Source organism: Dryobates pubescens, chromosome 20 (assembly GCF_014839835.1).
Source record: "Dryobates pubescens isolate bDryPub1 chromosome 20, bDryPub1.pri, whole genome shotgun sequence".
Lineage (NCBI taxonomy): Eukaryota > Metazoa > Chordata > Aves > Piciformes > Picidae > Dryobates > Dryobates pubescens.
In genome coordinates this window covers 19,314,598-19,333,217 of record NC_071631.1, presented here as the reverse complement: position 1 = coordinate 19,333,217, position 18,620 = coordinate 19,314,598, and the positions used below count along the sequence as shown (strand labels likewise).

General features: G+C 54.3%; 1 protein-coding gene across 1 annotated transcript in view; it reads left to right on the top strand.

Moving 5' to 3' along the window:
• Window positions 1–15,868, top strand: part of PMP22 (peripheral myelin protein 22) — a 29,872-nt gene extending 14,004 nt beyond the window's left edge. The window contains exons 4-5 of the mRNA XM_009902402.2: window positions 9,579–9,719; window positions 15,623–15,868. Of these exons, the coding sequence (XP_009900704.1) occupies window positions 9,579–9,719; window positions 15,623–15,789 (308 nt within the window). The 3' untranslated portion in view covers window positions 15,790–15,868. The remainder of the gene's footprint in view (window positions 1–9,578; window positions 9,720–15,622) is intronic.
• Window positions 15,869–18,620: the final 2,752 nt, after the last annotated feature.

Genomic DNA, 18,620 nt, shown 5'->3' with positions numbered 1-18,620 from the left:
CACCACTGGCAGTTGCCTCTGCAGGATGTGAGCTTTGGCTGTCTGAAGGGACATCTGAGTGAGTCTGCTCTAGAGAGCTGAAGACCTCTTGGCCTCAGTCTTCTTGGATGAAGCCTTGAGGCAAAGGCAAAAAGGAGGAGAGCTGGGAGGAAAAGGCAAGAGGAGCTTCTGAGGGTTTCCTGCCCCTGTGAAGGATGCTACAAAAGAGGACCATGAAGTCTTGGGCAGAAGCCAGCATGTTCATTCACTGCCTCCTCACAGCCCTGGTGTTTCCCACCTGCTCATCCCCTGGCCCTTACAAAGAGCTTTTAAATCCCCCTTTTCTGGTGGCACTTCCAGGAACACCTCAGTCCAGCACCCTGTGGTCCTCTGCAGGCAGTGGATGTAGGAGGACAGAAAAGGAGCAATCTCTGGGTGAAAGATTTGCTTCTCCCAGCTTGAGCATCCAGCCACCCAGATTGGGAATGAAGAAGGTTTGACCCCATGCTGGTAAGAGGGCTGGGACCAAAGCAGAAGAAAATTGCAATGTCATGGAGAGGGCTTTTTCCCTAGCAGAGCTTAGCAGCTCTGGAGACACTGAGAAGAGACCAACCCCCTGCTCTGGAGAGAGCTCAGCAGCTCTGGAGACTTTGAGAAGAGACCAACCCCCTGCTCTGGAGACAGCTTAGCAGCTCTGGAGACTGAGAAGAGACCACCCCCCTTCTCTGGAGGCAGCTTAGCAGCTCTGGAGACTTTGAGAAGAGACCAACCCCCTGCTCTGGAGGCAGCTTAGCAGCTCTGGAGACTTTGAGAAGAGACCACCCCCCTTCTCTGGAGGCAGCTTAGCAGCTCTGGAGACTTTGAGAAGAGACCACCCCTCTTCTCTGGAGGCAGCTTAGCAGCTCTGGAGACTGAGAAGAGACCAACTCCCTTCTCTGGAGGCAGCTTAGCAGCTCTGGAGACTTTGAGAAGAGACCAACCCCCTTCTCTGGAGGCAGCTTAGCAGCTCTGCTGGGTGTCTGACAAGCCATGAGGCTGCTCTCCTCAACAGAGATGTTCACTTCCAGTGGTGGGGCTGAAGTTCAGCCCCAGAAGAGTGACACATCTGAGTCAATATTTGTGCATCTTCCACCTTTTTCAACCTTCTGGAGGGGTGTTTGCTATCAAGGTTGACATTCGTGGCAAGCCCCAGTGCTTGTGATGGGACTTGGCTGCTTCACAGATGAGGATGCAAGTTGGGTTCAGGTTCTTCATCAGATCTTGAAGCCCAAGAGAGTCTGCTTTGGAAGCACTCTGCTCAGCACAGGGCTTTTGCTGGGCCAGTAGATGCCTGTGCTGTTGCTCACCCTGCTGATACTTAGCTTGCAGCACTGAAGGAGCAGGTTTCACCATGCAGATGTGGGGATGGATTTCCCCTCCCTCTGGTTTTGGGTATGTTACATGCTGTGGTTCCCTCCTCAGTGAGTGTTTTCTTCCCCAGAAGTGGCTGTTTTCAAGGTGCACTTGCAGTCTGCAAAGGGAAAGCTCTCCATGCAAAATCATAAACCCATGGAATGGCTTGGAAAGGGTCTTGAAAGCTCATCCAGTCCAACCCCCCTGCAGCCAGCAAGGACATCTGCAACTACAGCAGGCTGCTCACAGCCCCACACGACCTGAGCTGCAATGCTTCCAGCCATGGGGCAGCTCCCAGCTCTCTGGGCAGCTTGGGCCAGGCTCTCACCACCCTCAGTGGAAAACATCTCTTCCTTCTATTTAGTCTGAAATTAGTAATCCACCTCGAGCAGGGTGTTCAGGTTTGAGCCCCTCACTACAAGAAGGGCATTGAGGTGTTGGGAGTGTGTCCAGAGAAGGATAACAAAGCTGGGGAAGGGCCTTGACCACAGGTCCTATGAGGAATGGCTGAAGGAACTGGGGTTGTTAAGCCTTCAGAAGAGAAGGCTGAGGGGAGACCTCATTGTCCTCTACAACTCCCTGGAAGGAGGTTGGAGTGGTGGGGGGGGGGGGGTTGGTCTCTTCTCAAATGCACCAAGTGAAAGCACAAGAGAAAAGTGGCCTCAAGGTGTGCCTGGGGAGGATCAGGTTGGCTATCAGGAGAAACTCCTTCCCAGGAAGGGTTCTCAGGCACTGTCCCAGGCTGCCCAGGGAGGTGGTGGAGTCCTCACCCCCGGAGGTGTTTAAAGGCTGCGTGGATGTGGCGCTGAGGGATGTGGTTTCGCGGCAGCGGCTTAGCAGCAGCAGCAGCAGCACCGGGGGTGGGACTGGGAGCTCCGGGGGAGCCGGTTGGACTGGCGGATCTCAAAGGTCTCCTCCACCCCCATGAGCTCTGTGGTGCTCTAAAAGGTTAATAACCGGCTGCAGGTTGCAGCGCAGGGCTGGGCTTCACGCACAGCACTCATTCAGTGGCGCCTCAAGGCGCTTTGAGCCGATTGCTCACTTAAGTCGCTTTGCGGTTTGCACTCCATTCTTTCTCCTTGGCCGGGGGAAAAGAGGGTAAGCTCGTCTACAAGCAGTGGATTAAAGCCTGGGAAGCCAATTCTTGCCCTTGGCCGTGAGCAGAGGGCCCTAAAGGACGTGTTTCTGCCGGCCCCATCAATCCCGCTCAGCTGTACCCGGCATCTGGGTACAAAACCTGCCTGCGAGGAGGGCTGGGGCTTTGTTGGGGAGGGGGTTGGCTCAGACTCAGTCTTTCTGAGGAATGGGGGGTGGTGGTGGTGGTGTTCAGCTTCAATTTCTGCTTCAGCTTTCCATTTCTACTCTAACTTTCCATTTCTGGTGTCGCTTTCCTTTCCTGTTACGCTTCAGGGCAGCGACACGTGGGCTTTAGCCTCTCAGGCTTTTTTTCCCCCCACCCCTGCACTTTTAAGTGGTGGCCCTCAGCACCTTTGGGGCTTGCAGGGCTGAAGGGAAAAAAACCAAAGTCTCAAATGAGTTCTGTGGCAAAAGTTGGCTTTGTTTGTGCCTGCCTGCCTGGAACGGGCTCTAAGAACGCTCCCCGCGGGTCCTCTCCGGAAGCGGCGCGCAGGGTTGTTATCTGTCCCCTTCTACTCCGTTTCCTTCTCTTCCTCCTCCTGAAGAACAAAGATATAAACACAGAGCTGAAGAGATGCAGGAAGTGAAGAGGGGGGAGAAAAAAAAAGTATGGAATAACCGACTTGGCTGCCCAGGGGAAACCACAAATATCAGCCTGGGAGTAAACAGCGCTGCCAGCCCTGCTGAGCAGCTCCCCGGGGCTGGACCTCCCCCTGCGGGGGGGAGGGAAGGCAAAACTTGCTTGAAGGTCCCAAAGCCTGTAGTAGGACACAGCTAATAGAGATGACGTTGAAAGCATTGTGAGCTTGAGGAGGCTTAGCAAGCCCAGCTGCAGTCCCGGTGCTGTTTTCAGATGAGTTAAAGGCAACCAGCTGGCCTCATCCAGCTGAAGTCTGGAGGCAGCTGGGTTTGGGCTTAATGGGAGGAGAGCAGCTTGCACTTAGAATCGTGGAATCGTTGAGGAGCTGCCATGTGAGGACAGGCTGAGAGAGCTGGGTTTGTGCAGCCTGGAGAGAGGAAGGCTTAGGAGAGACCTTGTTGCCATGGGCCAGCACACAGAGGGTGGCTACCAAGAGGATGGAGACTCCCTTTTGACAAGGAGTCCCATGGGAAAGACAAGAGGTGATGGGGACAAGGTGCTGCTGGGGAGATTCCCTTTGGACTCCAGAAGAAAATGTTTCTCCAGGAGAACAGTTGGACACTGGAATCATCTCCCAGGGGAAGTGGTGGATTCCCCTACACTGGGCAGCTTCAAGACTCAGCTTGCCAGGGTGCTGGGCCAGCTCCTTTCAACTGGACTATTAACTAGAAAGATTCAACCAGATGATCCTTGGGGTCCCTTTCAACCTGGCATTCTGTGATCCTGTGAATCATTTAGGTTGGGAGAAACCTTTCAGACCATAGAGTCCAACCCTTAAGCCAGCACTGCCAGGGCACCACTAAACCATGGCCCTCAGCACCACATCTACACAGCTTGGGAACCCCTCCAGGGACTCCACCACTGCCCTGGCAGCCTTGACAACTCTTTTTGGGAAGAGGCTGTTCCTCATGTCCAACCTAAACCTCCCCTGGCACAGCTTGTGGCTGTATCCTCTCATCCTAAGACTTGTGGGTCTCTGAGTGATGATCTGGGCATCCTTTGGGGGGAAGAAATTGTTCCTCATGTCCATCCTAAACCTTCCCTGGCACAACTTGTGGCTATATCCTCTCATCCTGTGACTTTTGGGTCTGATCTGGGGGTCCTGCCCCTTGCTTTCACGAAGGAGACCCTGCAATCAGAGTCAGCAAAGGGCTGGGTGTGAGCAGCCCCAGAGCTCTGCTCCGTGGGATCATCTCTTAGTCGTGTGACTTCTGCTCTCCAGGGGCTGGCTGCTGAAACCCCTCAGGTCATGGGGGGCTTTCCCCCCTCTCTGCCCCTCCGACAGGGCTCTTGATGATAATGGGACTTTGCACAGCTCCCATGAACCATTCACACTCAGAACCCCAAAAAGAGGCACGGGGTGGCAGAGGCAATTAAAAGGGCAGCTCAGCTCAGCTCAGCTTTCTGGCTAGACAGCCTTCTCCTAAAATAAGCAGCAGCTGGAGCATCCACCTCCCAGCAGAAAGGCCTCCTCTCTCTGGGCCAGGTCCCACAGCCTTTCAAAGCACAAAAGGCTTAGCTCCCTGGGTGCTGGGCCAAGGTGCAGGGCTTGGGGCTGGTGCAGGCTTCACTTCTGCTGGTGCCTGGAGCTGGGCACAGCTGTAGGGCTTGGGAGGGGGTGAGGTGAAAGCTCTGCTGTTCAGATCTGGGATGGAAGCCTTTTCTGTGCTGAAGCATGGAAGGAGGTTGCAGTTTAGTATCTGGACATCCTTCTTCACCTGAGTGAGTATAAGAAAGACATTAAGGTGCTGGAGCAGGTACAGAGAAGGGCAGCAAAGCTGGTGAGGGCTTTGGAGAGCATTTCTTATGATGAGAGGCTGAGGGAACTGGGGTTGTTCAGCCTGAAGGAGAGAGGCTGAGGGGGAGACCTTGTTGCTCTTTACAGCTACCTGAAAGGAGGTTGGAGTGAGGCTGGCCTTGGTCTCTTCTCCCAGGTAACTAATGACAGGACAAAAGGCAGTGGCCTCAAGCTGTGCAAGGGGAGGTTTAGATTGGGGATCAGGAAAAATGTCTTTGCTGCAAGAGTGGTCAGGGATTGGAAGAGGCTGCCCAGGGAGGTGGTGGAGTCCTCATCCCTGGATGGCTTAGAAAATGAGTAGATGTGGCACGTTGGGGCATGGTCTAGTGGTCATGGGGGTGTTGGGTAGAAAGTTGGACTTGTTGCAAAAGGCCTCTAGGATCATCCTTAGTGATCCTATGATTTAGGACCTGGGCTTTAGGATCACTTGAGCTGCCCTAGCCCCTCTATGTCCCCACTGACTGAGCACAGGCAGAGCTTGAAGGGTCAGGTGTGGCTGAGGCAGGGAGGGTTCCCTGCTTGGCTGGCTGGTACCAGTGGAGCACATGGGACAGCAGTGTGAGAGCCAGACTGGGACTTCTGGAAGTGAAGCACTGGTGGCTGCTCCTGCCTAAGGAACATGGTGCCCAGGTGGCCAAGAAGGCCAATGGCATCCTGGCTTGCATCAGGAACAGTGTGGCCAGCAGGAGCAGGGAAGTCATTCTGCCCTGTGCTCAGCACTGGTTAGGCCACACCTTGAGTCCTGTGTCCAGTTCTGGGCTCCTCAGTTTAAGAAGGACATTGAGAGACTTGAAGGTGTCCAGAGAAGGGCAACAAGGCTGGGGAGAGGCCTTGAGCACAGCCCTGTGAGGAGAGGCTGAGGGAGCTGGGGTTGCTTAGCCTGCAGAAGAGGAGGCTCAGGGGAGACCTTCTTGCTCTTTCCAACTGCCTGAAGGGAGGTTGTAGCCAGGTGGGGGTTGGTCTCTTCTGCCAGGCAAGCAGCACCAGAACAAGAGGACACAGTCTCAAGCTGTGCCAGGGGAGGTTTAGGCTGGAAGTGAGGAGAAAGTTCTTCCCAGCAAGAGAGGTTGGCCATTGGGATGTGCTGCCCAGGGAGGTGGTGGAGTCACCATCCCTGGGCATTCAAGAGGGGACTGGATGTGGCACTTGGTGCCATGGTCTAGTAGTCATGAGGTCTTGGGTGCCAGGTTGGGCTTGATGATCTTTGAGGTCTTTCCCAACCTTGTTGATTCTATGATTCTATGGTGCACATGGAGGTGGTGTTCAGAGAGGTGGTGGAGTCTCCATCACTGGAGACATTCAAAAGTAGCCTGGATGTGGTCCTGTGTGACCTTCTCCAGGTGTACCTGCCATGGCAGGGAGGTTGGACTTGATCCCTGGAGATCACTTCCAACCTCTACCATTCTGGGAGGTAAACACAATGTCACTGAAGTGAATGAAGCACTGCTGCAGGGTAGTTTGGCATGGGAAGTGTGAAGGGGAGGGGAAGGCAAAGCTGTCTGTGACGAGCAGAGGCTGCTCTGGGTGGTTTCAGTCTGCCCTGGTGAGCAGGACCTGAATTTGCTTTGTTGCAATGCCTGGAAGCAAGATGCGGAGCCAAGAGGCAGGGCTGATGCTCCAAAGTCAGGCACAGCAGACATTACTCAACGGCACAGGATGTTCCCTGCAGGCATGGCTTTGCTGGGGGAGGCCTGGATCATCCCTGCTGGGAGGCTGGATCATCCCTGCTGGGAGGCTGGATCATCCCTGCTGGGAGGCTGGATCATCCCTGCTGGGAGGCCTGGACCATCCCTGCTGGCCCAGCTGAGGGCTGCACCTCACTCCCCACGGCAAATTCCACTCTCAGCAAGTGCAGCTTGGGAGGATTTAGCTAGGAAGTGTGATGGCTTCCTTGGGAGCAGACACTGCCCTGGGCATCCCAGAGGGCCTCATTTCCACACCAAGGGCTGCAGGTTGCTGAGCTGAAGCCTCTCTTTGTGGGGCAGTTTCGCCACATGGCAGCTCTCTGCTGCAGAAAGCTGTTGCTTGCAGCAGGGGAGTGAAGCAGGATGTCTTCTGGAGCGTGTGGCTTGAGCACTGCAGAGGGAAAACTAAGTTCAAATGGATGCAGTGTGACTGGACACAGTCTCAGGCTGCACCAGGGGAGGTTTGGGCTGGAGGTGAGGAGAAAGTTCTTCCCAGCAAGAGAGATTGGCCCTTGGGATGTGCTGCCCAGGGAGGTGGTGGAGTCCCCATCCCTGGAGGTGTTCAAGGGGGGATTGGATGTGGCACTTAGAGCCATGGTTTGGTTGTCAGGAGGTGCTGGGTGATGGGTTGGACTTGGTGATCTCTGAGGTCTTTTCCAACCTTATTGATGCTGTGATTCCAACCTTATTGATCCACTGATTCTATGGATTTGAGGAGAACTTAATGGTTCCACTATTCAACCTCAGCCTGTCTTTGGTTAAATCAAGCCATAGTGACATGGCTTTTAACCTTCCTTTTTCCCTTTGGCTTTCAAACCTCTCACCCTGCTGTGGGTGGTGTGGAGGCAATGATTTGATCACAGTTTGTAACTGAAATACTAAATAAGTCTTGAGGCCTGAAGAGGAATCTTGTGCCTAATGATGGCCTTGGAACATGGAGAAGAGAAGGCTGAGAGGAGACCTCATTGCTCTATACAACTCCCTGAAAGGAGGCTGGTGTGAGGCTGGGTTTGATCTCTTCTTCCTAGTAACTAGAGACAGAACAAGAGGCAACTGGCTTAAGTTGTGCCAGGGGAGGTTTAGGTTGGAGATTAGGAACAAGTACTGCAAGAGTGGTCAGGGATGGGAACAGGCTGCTCAGGGAGGTGGTGGAGTCTCCATCCCTGGAGGTGTTTAGGATGTGAGGCACTTGGTGCCATGGTTGAGTTGATCAGATGGTGTTGGGTGATAGGTTGGACTGGATGATCTCAGAGGTCTTTTCCAACCTGGTCTTTTCTAACCTGGTGTTCAAGAAGCTCTAGATGTGGCACTTTCTAACCTGGTGTTCAAGCTGGTGGGAGCAAAACAGGGGCAGGAACATGAGACTTGGGACCTCAGTGCTCCCCAGTTCTCCCCTGCCTGAGGAGCCAGCTCAAAGCATGGTCTTTTCCCCCCACTCTTGGATGGTTTGTGCCTCAGCCCTGCCTGGCTATTGTGGTGAATTAATCCGTGCTGCATCCTTCAAGACCTCTCAGGGGTGGCTGCCAATCCTCCTTTTGAGCTCAGCCGTTAGGAGGCAAGGGCAAGGCAGAGAGCTTTGCGAGGGTGGCCCCGTGCTGGGGCGTTGGGAGGTCGCTCTGTCAAGCTGCAGCAGCTCATGGGCTGGAGCAGCCGTTTGCTTGCTTGTTTATTTGTTTGTGTTTAGGGTCGTTTGGGCGGCTGGTTTTGCTTTTCACACGGGGAGTTACACACCCATGAAGCCTGGAAATAGCTGGGCAGTGACTCACTCACGCAGGGGCCGCTTTCACTGCTCTGCCCTGGGAAGCAGCTGCGTTTGGCAGCTGGGGGAGGGCGGGGGGAAGGCTCTTCACAAAAGGTTTGACTCCACGAGAGCAGGAGGTTTCACTCCCTGGGTGTTTGGTTTACCTCCCAGCTGGGTGTCTCCGGCTTGCCACGCGTGCTGGCTTTTGTGTTTCTGCCGCAGCTCAGCGCCCAGGGCCTGAGGTGAAGCTGGGGGGAGAAGCTTTGCCTTGAAGCTCGCCCCTCCAGCCCCCGATGGAGGCTGACAAGAAAGCTTTCTGCAAGGGCTTCTTGGGATAGGATGAGGGGGAATGGGTTGAAGCTGGAGGAGGAGAGCTTTAGACTGGAGATTAGGATTCAATTCCTGCCAGTGAGGGTGGTGAGACACTGGAACAGGTTGCTCAGGGAGGCTGGGGATGCCCCTCAAGGCTAGGCTGGATGATGCCTTGAGCCACCTGGGCTGGTGGGAGGTGTCCCTGCCCATGGCAGGGGGGTTGGGTTGGAACTGGATGATCTTTAAGGTGATCTTTAACCGTTCCTGTGCTGTTAAGTTTCTGACTAGCTGGGGGATGCAGCTGCTGGCGAGGTCCTCAGCACAGGCACCATGCTGCTTCAGCTTTAGGATGATTTGTACTGAGGCAGAACAAGTGGTAGGGCCAGGACCCTTCCCAGGGAGCAGGGACAATAAAATGTGAGCTGAAGCCTGCAGAATCACAGAATGATTTGGGTTGGAAGGGACCTTAAAGATCATCCAGTTCCAAACCCCCTGCCACGGTCACGTCATGGGCAGGGACACCTCCCACCAGCCCAGCTTGCTCAAGGCATCATCCAGCCTGGCCTTGAGGGGCATCCACAGCCTCCCTGAGCAACCTGTTCCAGTGTCTCACCACCCTCACTGTCAAGAATTGAATCCTAATCTCCAGTCTAAAGCTCCCCTCCTCCAGCTTCAACCCACTCCCCCTCATCCTATCCCCAGGGGCCTCTACCTCAGCACAAATCATCCTAAATCTGAAGCAGCATCCTGCCTGTGCCCTGGACCTCACCAGCAGCTGCATCCCCCAGCTAGTCAGCAGCTTCACAGGGGACGATGCCAAGGCCACGGGGTGGGGGTCTCCCTGTCTGTGGTGCCAGCACTGAGGTGTCTGTCTGTCTGTCTGTCTTTCCCCAGAGTGGCTGCAGTCTGTCCAAGCGATGATGATCCTTTCGGTCATCTTCAGTGTCTTGTCCCTGTTCTGGTTCTTCTGCCAGCTCTTCACCCTCACCAAGGGTGGGAGGTTTTACATCACTGCATTCTTCCAAATCCTTGCTGGTAAGTGGGGCTTGATGGATGGGGAGAGAGGAGGGGTGGGGGTGGTCTGTGTGATGCTGGAAGCGAGCATGCTCTGGGGTGCTGAAACAGGAGAGCCACTGAATGGCCTCCTGCATGGCTTAGTGATGGGGAAGGGGGATGAAACATTTGGGTCTGTTGAGGTCTCACACTGCTGGCTGACAGAGATGGGCAGCAGGGCCCTGACAGCCAAGGTGGGCAGGGGCTGGGCTGCACTACAGCTTTGTCTGTGGTTCAAGGGAAGTGGTGAGTGGAGGTAAGGGCAAGAAGAGATGCACAAGGTCAGTTGGCTCTGTTGTGCAGTATCAGGGCAGGATGTGTCCCACCCCAGGATGGGGCCCATCTCTCAGGGTCTATGACATGTGTCTGGCCCTGGGCCACCTGATCTAGCTGGAAGTGTCCCTGCTGACTGTGGGGGGGCGTTGGACAAGATGACTTTTAAGGGTCCCTTCCAACCCAAGGCAATGTGTGACTCTGTATCCAAGCTCTGCCCTTGCATCATGGAAGGTGCAAGAGGGACACTGCCCCAGCCAGGAAGGTTTTGGAGGGGCAGGGTGCCAGACCCACCCAGCTGGAGGCAAAGCTCTGCTGGTGGTGCTGGGTGGTGGGACATGCATGGGGGCTGCCAGACTGAGGGCTCTGCTTGCTCAGCTCTCAGCTTGAGGTGGGGTGCTGAGGGTGCAGGCTGGCTGTGCTGGGACCCACCTTTGGTGGGCTGGGCAGTGTTTCCACAACTGCTGGCGGGCTGGGGGAAGCAGGGAGGATGAAAGAGGATCCAATGATTATTTATAAACCTAACCAAGAGGGGGCCTGGTGCTCTCCACGTCAGCAAAGAGCCTGCTGGAGCTGCAGGGTGAGCCAGCTGACTCTGACCCCTCAGCCACTATTTTTAACTCTTAGAGAGCCCAGCAGTGGCAGTGAGCCAAGGTTCATGTCCTACATTGTGGTTCTACCAAATATAGCTGCTGGCAAGCCACTGGCTCCATTTACCTTTCCATCTATGAAACCAGGGGAGAGGCTTCTCAAGCATTCAGAGCAGGAACATTCAACCATGCACCAAGGTTCTGCCTGCCTGGGCAGGAGACTAAGCAATTAGATGTGAGCCTAAAAGCCAGCCTAGCTCCTGCCACTAAAGCAGTGGAGAAAACTCATCCACTGACTTTAGATGAAGCTTCACAGAGCCATAGAATTGTCAGGGTTGGAAGGGACCTCAAGGCTCAGACAGTTCCAAACCCCCTGCCACGGGCAGGGACACCTCACACTGCAGCAGGTTGCTCACAGCCACATCCAGCCTGGCTGCAAACACCTCCAGGCAGGAGGCTTCCACCACCAAGCTTCTGGGCATCCTTTAAGCCTCTGGCCTCCACTCAGCCTGGAAAAGCCTTCAGCTGACCTGGATTAAAAAGGGTGGCATGGAATCTGTCCTGAGTGTACCTGCTGCTTGGCCAGCAGGCAGGAGGTGAGTTCAGATCAGTTCACTGTCTCGGAAAGATGGATGTGTAGAAACCCATTAGAGCCCTGGAGACAAGGAGGGGAAATGGGCATTAATAATGCAGTTATCTGCCTGAGAGCTTCTCTAAGAGATCTGGCAGCAGAAGGCTTCTCTCTCATGAGTGACTGCTGGGGAAATCTCATTCTCAGAGGAAGAGAAAATGGGATTGCAACCCTCCTGTCCCTGCTGGGTCCTAAGGGGGGATAGGATCAGGCCTACTGTCTCTTTCCTTGTTGAAGCAGGAGACAAATCCATCCTCAGCCAGCATGAAGGACAGGAAAAGTGTGACCTGATCACCATGAAGCTTCCTTGTGGCCTCCTATGCAGAGGTCTGGGTCTGAATGGACCATGCAGAGCTGGGCATTGGTAGCCATCCTTGCTGTGTTCCCTGGCCAAGGCTGGAGGAGGGGGCTCGAGGCAGCTGTGGTCTTTGTGGCTCTGAGTTTCAGGGTTGTTGGTAGGAAACTGGAGAGCATGTCAGCACTGGAGATCCCACTTGGAGGTGTGGATGGCTCTGCTCAAAGGAGCTGAACCTGATGTGGTCTGCTTGCAGCTTGCTGTCTAAAGCCACTGGAGGAAGTTCCAGTGGCCTTCAGGCTCTGCAGTTGTTCATCCACACCTTGCAATGCCCTGGCACCACAAAGCTCTGCTGCAGGTCTGCAGACTTGCCTTAATGCTCAGCTCCTGCAAAGCTGGAGAGGACCTCCCTCCTCCTGGGATGGGATGAGAAGGCTCTTCCTGAACTCTTCCATCACCTCACACCTCCTCCTGGGGGTCGTGCAGCTTGGCAAAGCTGAGGGTCTCCTGGTTTGGAGCCTGAGCAACAGCAATACTGGACCTGAGTCAGTGGGTGCCAGAAGCACAACCACTGTTGGATGGCAGAGCTGGGCAGCAGTGCCCTGAGAGCCAGCAGAGAGGGCAGGGGCTGGTCTCTATTATGACTTTCTCTGTAGCTCCACAGAAGTGAGGAGAGGAGGTCATCTGGGGGTGTTGTGCAGTGGCAGGGCATGGTGCATCCCCACCATCTTCTCCACACTGCTTGGAAATATGCCCTGACAAGCCTTGCCCCCCACAGCTCCTTTAGCTCTTGCTGAGCATTGCTCAGCTCCCCTCTGGGGCTGCTCTTCTGCAGGCTCTCAGCCCCAGGGCTCTCAGCCTTTGCTCCTCACAGAGCTGCTCCAGGCCCCTCAGCATCTTTGCAGCTTCCACTGGAGTCTCTCTAGCAGTTCCTTGTCTCTCTGAACTGGGGAGCCCAGAACTGGACTCCGGATGTGGCTTCACTAAGGCAGAGTAGAAGGGGAGAAGAATGTCCCTCGACCTGCTGGCCACACTCTTCATGCACTTCAGGAGACCATTGCCCTTCTTGACCATGAGGGAACTTGTTGCCCACCAGGACTCCCAGGACCTTCTCTGCAGAGATCACCACCTTGTCTGCACTGGTGCAGGGGGAGGTTATTCCTCCCCAGGTCACAGGAGCACAGGATGGACATTGAGAGACTTGAAGGTGTCCAGAGAAGGGCAAAGAGGCTGGAGAGAGGCCTTGAGCACAGCCCTGTGAGGAGAGGCTGAGGGAGCTGGGGTTGCTTAGCCTGGAGAAGAGGAGGCTCAGGGGAGACCTTCTTGCTCTCTACAACTACCTGAAGGGTGGTTGAAGCCAGGAGGGAGCTGGTCTCTTCTCTCAAGCAACCAGCACCAGAACAAGAGGACACAGTCTCAAGCTGTGCCAGGGGAATTTTAGGCTCGAGGTGAGAAGAAAGTTCTTCACTGAGAGAGTTGTTAGCCATTGGAATGTGCTGCCCAGGGAGGTGGTGGAGTCCCCATCCCTGGAGGTGTTCAAGAGGGGCTTGGATGTGGCACTTGGTGCCATGGTTTAGCCACGAGGTCTGTGGTGCCAGGTTGGACTCGAAGATCTTCGAGGTCTCTTCCAACCTTGGTGATTCTGTGATGTTAGGGATTGGAAGGGACCTCCAAAGATCCTCCACTTGCTGATGCGTTTTTGCTTGCAGGTTGCAAGCAGGTTGTCCTTGCCTGCAGGTTGTCCTCCCCTCCCTGAGCAGGTCCTGCAGGCCCAGCCCGGCGCAGATGCTGCGGGAGTGCAGTCCGAGCCGTCGCCTCCCTTTGGCCCCGTTCCTCAGGAGGACAATCACTGCTGTTATTTGCTGCTGTCTGTAGGTGCCCAGCGTGGCCACAGGCCTGTGCCCTGTCCCCCCAGCCCGGGGCAGGGCTATTGTTGTGCTGGCTGTGCATGGGCTGGGGCAGTAGGAGTTGCTCAGAGAATGGAAAGTGCCCCAGCGGCGCCTCGCTGAAACGTGTTCCCACTAATGCACTTTGCCAGAACAAAGGAGCAGTGTCAAGTGGAACTGCAGCTCAAATATCACCCTGCTTAAATGTAGGTGGTCCTGAGGTCCGTGCAGGACGGGTGGGGGGGGGGGGTTGGAACTCAGCTCCAACAACAGCCCCACCACTGTATAATAGGAGTGCTGGGATGGACTGAAAGAGCTTGTTTTTTGGGGGCAGGAATAGAGGTGGCTTTGTGTGAGCTCTGGCCAGTCCCTAATGCTGATGGGCTGGTTTTGAAACAAAGCTGAACCGTGCCTCACCGGAGCCAGGCCTGGCTGCACAGCCCTCGGGGAGCCCACGGCTGGGCAGGGTGGACAACAGCAGCTGGGAAAGAGGGACAAGCCACAAGCACAGCAGAGCAGGGTTGGTAGCTGAGGTCCTCACACAGCCCTGGGGGATGGCAAGGCACAGACCTGCCTGGCCAGAGCAGTACTGGCTCCAGCTGTGTTGCCTGAGCAGGAGATAAAGTGTTGTGCCTTGAAAGGAATGAGGTTTGTGCCTGACCTCTTGCAGCAGCTCTGGTAGCGTGGCTCAAGCTACAGGCTGGGTTTTAAATAAGCCACCCAAGGGAGTGGGGCAGGTTTGGAGTGGGAGCTGGAGCCGGGGGGATAGCCAGTGCTTGCCTGATGAATGGATGAGCCCAGGTGATGCTCTGTCTTTAACTGCTCATGGGGTTCTTGCTTTGCTTGCTCCAAGTGCTCCTCCTTTGCTTGCCCCATGGATTCTAGCTGTGCAAGCTCCAGGGGCTCCTGCTTTGTTTGCTCCAGGGGCTCTGGCTTTGGTTAGTCAAGAGCCTTCTCCTTTGCCTGCCCCAGGGGCTCCAGCTTTGCCTGCCCCAGGGGCTCCAGCTTTGCCTGCCCCTGGGGCTCCAGCTTTGCCTGCCCCAGGGGCTCCAGCTTTGCCTGCCCCTGGGGCTCCAGCTTTGCCCGCTCCAAGGGGTCCTGCTTTGGTTGGTCAAAAGCCTCTGGCTTTGCTTGGTCAAGAGCCTCCAGCTTTGCTTGCCCCATGGGCTTTAGCTTTGCTTGGCCCAGGGGTTCCATCTTCACTTGGTCCAGGGGGTCCTGCTTTACTTGCTGACCCTGGCAGAGATGTCTTCACTCACCTGCAGCCAGGGCACAGCCCCCAGCATCACACTCCCCAATCATTCTGTGGTCTTCCAGAAGATGAAATACAGGGGGTCAACAATAAAAGCAGTTTCCCATGCTGGGGGTGGGTGTTATCCTCTCTGGCTCTGAGTTTCCAGCAGGAAGCTGCTTGTGTGCTAGGAAAAGAAGAGGTGGCCTCAAGTTGCACCAGGGGAGGTTTAGGTTGGTCCTTAGAAGAAACTTCCTGACTGAAAGGGTTCTCAAAGAACTGAAGCAGGCTTCAGCCCCATCCATGGATGTGCTTCAAAGACACAGAGATGTGGTGCTGAGGGCCTTGGTTTAGACAATGGTTGGACTGGATGATTTTGAAGGTCTTCTCCAACCAAAATGATTTGGGGCTTTTTAGTCTGGAGAGGAGAAGACTGAGAGAGGATCTAATAAATGTCTGTAAATATGAGAGCTGGGGGTCAGGAAGAAGGGGACAGCCTCTGCTCACTTGTGCTCTGCGATAGGACAAGGGGCAGTGGATGGAAACTCCAGTACAGGAGGTTCCACCTCAAAAGGAGGAGGAACTTCTTCCCTGTGAGGGTCCCAGAGCCCTGGGGCAGGCTGCCCAGAGAGGTTGTGGAGTCTCCATCTCTGGAGCCTTTCCAGCCCTGTCTGGATGTGTTCCTGTGTGACCTGTGCTGGATTCTATGGCCCTGCTCTGGCAGGGGGGTTGGACTGGATGATCTTTGTGTCCCTTCCAACCCCTGACATCCTGTGACCCCAAGATCCAGAGAGACATCTTGAGTTCTTTCTGTTTCTTTTCCTTAATGGCTGAACCACTCTGAGTGAGACAGAGAAAAGCCTTCTCAGAGTGATCTGCTTAACTCCAGCAGCCTTAGAAAGGCAGAGCATTGATCCTGTGACGATTCTAACCCTTTCCCCCCCACCCTGTCCTTCCTTCCCCGCTCTGTCCCCGGCAGGACTCTGCGTGATGAGCGGCGCTGCCATCTTCACAGTGAGGCACACGGACTGGCAACAAGCCTCGGAAAACACCTCCTATGGCTTTGCCTACATCCTGGCATGGCTGGCCTTCCCCCTGGCCCTCGCCAGCGGCATCATCTATGTCATCCTCCGGAAGCGCGAATGACGCCGCGGGGAGGCGGCCAGACCCCACCCAGGGCACTGACGGCGTCCGAGGAGGAGGAGGAGGAGGAGGTGGAAGGAGGGGGGGGGGGGAGGAGGGAAATAGACGAGAAAACGGAAAAGAGAATTAACCAGAAATCAACAAACAAACACAACCAAACCAAACTAAAAAAAAAAAAAGGGAGAAAAGACCAAAAAAAATAAAAAAGGAGGAAAAAAAAAAAAGGAGAGGGGAAAAAAAAAGGAGAGGGAAAAAAGGAGAGGGAAAAAAAAAGGAGAGGGAAAAAAAAGGAGAGGGAAAAAAGGAGAGAGAAAAAAAAAGGAGAGGGAAAAAAAGGAGAGAAAAAAAAAAGAGGGAAAAAAAGGAGAAAAGGGAAAAAAAGGAGAAAAGGACAAAAAAAAAAGAGGAAAAAGGGAGGGAAAAAAAAAGAGGAAAAAGGGAGGGGAAAAAAAGGAGAAAAGGAAGAAAAAAAAAAGGAGGAAAAAATAATTAAAATAAAAGGGCAAAGGAATAAACCCTCCCAAAATCAAACCCTCCCTTCCCACCCACCCCAATAAAAAGGAAACACTCAAAGGGTTACTTGTTAATTGAAGATGTATATAGTATCTATGGTTTAAAACAAACCTATTTATAACACTTTTTACATGTATGTACATAGTCTCGTTTGCTTTCGTTGACCCTATGCTGCCTTTGAAAGCCTAAAGCAAGTGCCTAAGGATCTATTACTCCTAACAATGTAACATGAGCGTGGTGATTTTATGGGGTTTTTGGTGTTTTGGGTTTGTTTTTTTTTTCCTCCCCCTCCTCTCTGACCTGAACTCTCCCTTCCCCCACCCCGTCCCAGCCCGTATGGAGCCGTCAGAGCCGCCCCCCGCCCCGGCGGCTCTGAGCGGTTTGGGGCTGGTGCGAACGGGAGCGACGCCTGTTGACACCAGCTGAAGGGCTTGGTCCTCGCTCCTGCCACATGCTGTGATCTTGGTAATCGAAGTGCAGGTCCAGGATCTGACCGGGAGAAGCTTCCCAAAGCTTTGAAGGGATTTCGGAGCAAAGGCTTTGATTGCCCCCCACCCCCGAGCGCCCTCCGTGACTTCATGCGCCTAAGTGACTTTAATGTGCCTAAATTCCCTCCCTGCCTCCCACCACACCCCCTGGGAATTTGGGCTTTTGAAATCGCTTAGGTCGAACGGCAAAACCCAGCGTGGGCTGTCCTCCTTCAGCCCCGCAGGCTCTGGGGGTGCCGGTGGGGGCTGTGTGCCGAGCCGTGCCGTGCCGTGCCGTGCCGAGCTGCCGGGGCAAAGCGAACTGCGTTTTATCCTTGCCGTGGAGCTAAAGTACAGCTGAGAAACAAAGAAGCTAAGCCCAGTATAGCAACGAAATCCAATAGCAGATGTATGAAATGGTGCTATCTATTTACCATTCCTTATATTGCTAAAGCCATTTTAACCCTTCTTCACTGGAAAAGTCACTTAACAGCCTTGAGGTTAAACAGCAGAAGCTAGAGGCCAGAGATTAATTCTGTGGACTATACATGAGCTGTAACTGCTTTTGTACTTAGATCTGCTCTTACTGTTATTATTATTGTTGTTGTTATTATTTTTAATAAAGCATTTATAACTGAGGTCCTTTTTTTTTCCACCCCTATCCCCCCCATTCCACCCCCCCCACCCCCACCCCTTTCCCGTGGTCAAGAGGAACAGAAAAAGCTCCAGGCAAGAGCCCTCTGGGTGGAGGGCTGCTGGTGGAGCAAGGTGTCTGTCCCTCTGTCTGTGTGGCTGATGTGTCTGGCCATGAATTGAAGGGGCACCTTGCACAGACCCCAGGCTGCCCTCTGAGGACTCCAGACACTGCGTTGCTGTTGTTGTCTTTGTTTCATTGTGGTTGTCTTTGGGTTTGTTGGTTTGTTTTGCTTTGCTTTTCTGATTTTATACCGACTGTGTGGACTAAGAAGCAATGAAATAAAAGTCAGAATAACTCAGTTGCTTCTGCTCTCTTTGGCACTGTGGGGTGGGGGTGGGGGAGGGGGAGGGTGATAAACTGGCCTGAGTTCCACCAGTCTGCTTCCATGGCCATTCCCTGAAGGGGCTCTGTGATGGAGTGGCTCAGCCTGGAGAAGAGAAGGCTCCAGGGAGGCCTTGTGGTGGCCTTGAAGTGCTTCAAGGAACCCATCAGAAAGCTGGGGACAGAGTTTTGAGCAGGGCCTGTGGTGACAGGACAAGGGGAGACGGTTTGAAACTCAAAGAAGGAGATTGGAGAGATGGAAGAACTGTTTGACCCTGAGGGTGGTGAGAGCCTGGCCCAGGTTGCCCAGAGAGCTGGGAGCTGCCCCATGGCTGGAAGCATTGCAGGTCAGGTTGGTTGGGGCTGTGAGCAACCTGTTCTGGTTGGGGATGTCCCTGCTGGCTGCAGGGGGTTGGACTGGGTGAGCCTTGAAGATGCCTTCCAACCTAAACCATCTCAAGATTCTAAAGCAAAGGGCAAAAGTAAGAAAGGCTGGCATTTTCCTGTGGCTTTTTTGGGTTTCCTGATGTGGATGCTGCCCTTTGCTATCAGCCCCCAGGTGCTTTGCTTTTAACCCTGAGCTGTTTTGCTTGCTGAATGCAGGGATGTTGGACTGGATGAGCTTTGAAGGTCCTTTCCAACCCAAACCATTCTAGGGTTGTATGCCTTGGAGCAGATTTGTGGGGGCAGTTCATGCTGATGAGAGGCTCCGGGCTGGCTGTGTGGCAGATGCACCTGTGCCAGAGGGGTAAGACTGTGCCAGAGGGGTAAGACTGTACCAGAGCTAGTGCTGGGGCCAGGAACTGAGCTCAGCTCAGCTAGTGCCTGCTCATCTT